The sequence below is a fragment of the Pteronotus mesoamericanus genome, unplaced genomic scaffold (assembly GCF_021234165.1).
Source record: "Pteronotus mesoamericanus isolate MK-2021 breed Mesoamerican mustached bat unplaced genomic scaffold, CSHL_Meso_final scaffold_85, whole genome shotgun sequence".
Classification (NCBI taxonomy): domain Eukaryota; kingdom Metazoa; phylum Chordata; class Mammalia; order Chiroptera; family Mormoopidae; genus Pteronotus; species Pteronotus mesoamericanus.
In genome coordinates, this window is record NW_026555329.1 from 25,703,625 (window position 1) to 25,707,664 (window position 4,040).

The 4,040-nt window shown below is 41.7% G+C and overlaps 1 protein-coding gene across 1 annotated transcript; it reads right to left on the reverse strand.

The window, feature by feature from the left end:
* Positions 1 to 760: 760 nt before the first annotated feature.
* LOC129063499 (60S ribosomal protein L23a-like) lies at positions 761 to 1,304 on the reverse strand. Its single transcript, XM_054564615.1, has one exon. The coding sequence runs from the start codon at positions 1,296 to 1,298 to the stop codon at positions 822 to 824; it is 477 nt and encodes a 158-aa protein (XP_054420590.1). The 5' UTR covers positions 1,299 to 1,304; the 3' UTR covers positions 761 to 821.
* Positions 1,305 to 4,040: the final 2,736 nt, after the last annotated feature.

Here is a 4,040-nt window from a genome sequence, read left to right on the forward strand (position 1 = left end):
TTGACAAAAAGGGAAGGATTTTAAATTAGAACCACGATCTTGCAGAATGTATTCAGGGAATTCTGGAGACACTGGCACTTTAAATATTCACATGGAAAAGTCATAATGCAAATGATTTTTTACATTATGTGAAAAAAATTACATAATGATATATGGGTTGTGTCATTAGATACTCTTAGGTTGGGGAGAAGGAAATATAATGCTTCTGTCTTTCGCCCACAATACTGTTGCATTCCTAAAATACAATGGTACCCGTCCCTCACTTTGGGTTTTTATTTCAGGAGAAATGGAGGATGGGAACAATGTTCTGAGAAGCATTTATTTTTTTTTATTCTTGTTTATTCTATTACAGTTGTCATATTTTTTCCCGTTTTGCCCGCCTCCACCCACCCCTCCCCGCTCCCACAGTCACCCCCACACCATTGTCCGTGTCCATGGGTCATTCAGACGTGTTCTTTGACTAATGCTTTCCCTTCCTTTCCACCATTTCCCCCTTCCCCCTTCCCCTCTGGCTGCTGTCAGTCTGTTCCATGTTTCCATGTCTCTGGTTCTGTTTTGCTCATTTCTTTTGTTCATTATATTCCTCTTACGAGAGAGATCATATGGTATTTGTCACCAACTGGCTTATTTCACTTAGCATAATAGTCTTCAGTTCCATCCACGCGTCTCAAAAGATAAGAGCTCCTTCTTTCTTTCTGTTGCATAGTATTCCATTGTGTAAAAGAACCACAGTTTTTATTTTTTTTTATTTTTATTTTTTTATTATTATTTTTTTTTTAGTATAAAATTTTTATATTTAGAATTAGCCAGCTGGACTCAGTTTAGATGATCCCAATTTTGTTGGCAACATCCAAAGCATCATAGTCTGGAGCCAGTCGAACATACGCGTTCTTCTCCCCATCAGGCCTGATCAAGGTGTTGACCTTGGCCACATCAATGTCATACAGCTTCTTCACAACCTGTTTGATCTGGTGCTTGTTGGCCTTGACATCCACAATGAACACAACTGTATTATTGTCTTCGATCTTCTTCATGGCTGACTCCGTAGTCAGGGGGAACTTGATGATGGCATAGTGGTCAAGCTTGTTTCTCCTGGGAGCGCTCTTCCGAGGATATTTAGGCTGCCTTCGGAGCCGCAGTGTCTTAGGCCTCCGGAAGGTGGGAGACGTGCGGATCTTCTTTTTTTTGTGGCTGTGGACGCCTTTTAGCACTGCTTTCTTTGCTTTCAAAGCCTTTGCCTTGGCTTCGGCTTTGGGAGGGGCAGGGGCTTCCTTCTTAGCTTTCGGCGCCATCTTCATGAAAAGGGTCAAAGAACCACAGTTTTTAAATCCATTCATCTACTGATGGGCACTTAGACTGTTTCCAACATTTGGCTACTATAAATAGTGCTACTTGAACTTAGGGGTCATAAGTTCTTTTGAATTGGTGTTTCAGGATTCTTAGGGTCAATTTCCAGCAGTAGAATCACTGGATCAAAAGGCAGTTCCATTTTCAATTTTTTGAGGAAATTCCATACTACTTTCCACAGTGGCTGCACCAGTCTGCATTCCCACCAACAGTGGACTAGGGTTCCCTTTTCTTCACATTCTCGCCAACACTTGCTGTTTGTTGATTTATTAATGACAGCCATTCTGACAGGTGTGAGGTGGTTTCTCATTGTGGTTTTAATTTGCATCTCTCTCATGGCTAGTGATTCTGAGCACTTTTTCATAGTCTATGGGCCCTGTGTATGTCCTCCTTAGAGAAGTGTCTGTTCAGGTCCTTTGCCCATTTTTTAATTGAATTGTTTGTTTTCCTGTTGTTGAGTTGTATGAGTTTTTAAATATATTTTTGATATTAAACTCTTGTCCAATGAATTATTGGCAAATAGGTTCTCCCATACTCTCAGTTCCTTTTTCATTTTAATGATGGTTTCTTTGGCCGTGCAGAAGCTTTTTAATTTGATGTAGTCCCATTTGTTTATTCTTTCCTCTATTTCCCTTGCCCTAGGAGATATAGCGACAAAAATGTTGCTATGTGGGATATCTGAAATTTTACTACCTATGTTTTCTTCTAGGACTTTTATGGTATCGCAACTTATATTTAAGTCTTTTATCCATTTTGAGTGTATTCTAGTGTATAGTGTAAGTTGGTGGTCTAGTTTCATTTTTTTTGCATGTACCAGTCCAGTTCTCTCAACACCATTATTGAAGAGACTATTTTTACCCCATTATATGTTTGTGCACCCTTTGTCAAATATTAATTGACCATAGAGACATGGGTTTATTTCTGGGCTCTCTATTCTGTTCCATTGGTCTATGTGTCTGTTCTTATGCCAGTACCATACTGTTTTGATTACAGTGGCCTTATACTATAGTTTAATATCAGGTATGTGATCCCTCCAACTTTGTTCTTCTTTATCAGGATTTCTGAAGCTATTCGGGGCCTTTTTTTGGTTCCATATGAATTTTTGAAATATTTGTTCAGATCTGTGAAATACGTCACTGGTATTTTAATAGGAATTGCATTGAATCTATAGATTGCTTTGGGTAGTATGGACATTTTAATGACGTTAATCTTTCCAATCCATGAACATAGTATATGTTTTCATTTATTTATATTTGTACCTTCCTGAATTTCTTTCTTCAGTGTTCTATAGTTTTCCGAGTGCCTCCTGGGACAGGGACCAACAAGATCTGGATCATCAGCCAGTGGCTATGAGCCACCATCACGGACCACGGACCTACTGGAAGGGAGTTTGGGTGCACCATTCATCCCCAGTAAGGGACTCAGCAGCACCATTGCTTGGTGGTCAGGCTGCGGGCCTGTGTAGTTTCAAGGGGAAGAGTATTTCTTTTAGGTCCATCTCTTGCACCCATTCATTAGGGCATCTCTTACATGCATTTGTTAGGTCCATCGTGTACAATTTGATTTTCTGTCCTGTTTTTTCCCCTCCCTCAGATAACATCTGACAGTTCAATCTGAATCCCAAAACTCCTTGCAGTCTTGTTTTCTCTCCCTTGAGAGTCTTTGCCACATGATTGCGGGCAGGGGTCAAGCACATAAATGCGGATAAAGCGCTGGCCAATAAAAGTCTGAAAGGATAAGCTGGACATAGACTGGGACACAGGGCACTAGGTCTCCTGCCAGCTGGAAGCAAAAGTTCACACAACGAGAGGCACACTATAAAAGCATTCACAGTCCCATCCCTGTGGCGCATTCCAACCTAGATTTAGTTTTGAGATGAGAAAGCAAGAATCTAGCTTGGAGCAAAGAGTGAAGTTTTTCCAGACCCTTTCTCTCCTCTCCCTCCGCTTTTCAAATGTAAATAGGACGTCTCCAGCAACTGAGTAGTTGAGTAGTCAGGAGAGTGAAAGAGAACTTCTGTAAGGGCGACTCCGAAGAGAAGGGGTGTGTCCTCCTCCCTGCTCGGGTGTCTCCACGTGAGTGGAGGCTTTCACGGGAGTGTCTGGGATTATTTCCTAAAACGTGCAGGGGCCTCACAGGGAATTCCACTCATGATCAGGTAAAGTTGGTGGTAACCAATGAGTGACGCCCTTGGAAGCCCTTTCTCACGAGCAGCACATTCCCTCAATCCCTAGCTGTTAGTCAGAACAGGTTTATAGAACAAAAAACGGAGTGGAGACGAGAGAAGGCTGGAGCTGGAAAAAGAGCAAAAGGCTTCCCAGCTGCGAAAATGGGCTTGGATCTCTCTAAGGAGCAGCAGGTCCATCTCAGACTGCTCCAACAGCTCCTTAAGGCGGCGGGTTGTCGGCGGATGGTGAAAGTGCTGTCGTGGTTCCCTGACAAGGAATAGCTAGATATTGAGGAATGCAAGAAGGTAAAAGAGAAATTAAAAGTGCCTTCAGGAAAATAGGATTAATTTTAAACATCAGAATCTTTTTACTTGGAGCTTGAAAACAACTGCATTCACTCCTTTGCGTATTAAAGTAACCACAGCAGGGTACTTGCCAGAAATTAACTGCTTCTAGCCCTCAGCAGAAAGTGTTGGGTTTTTCAGAACAATGCCTTTGCCTCAGTTTGCTTCAGTTATAAGTTTC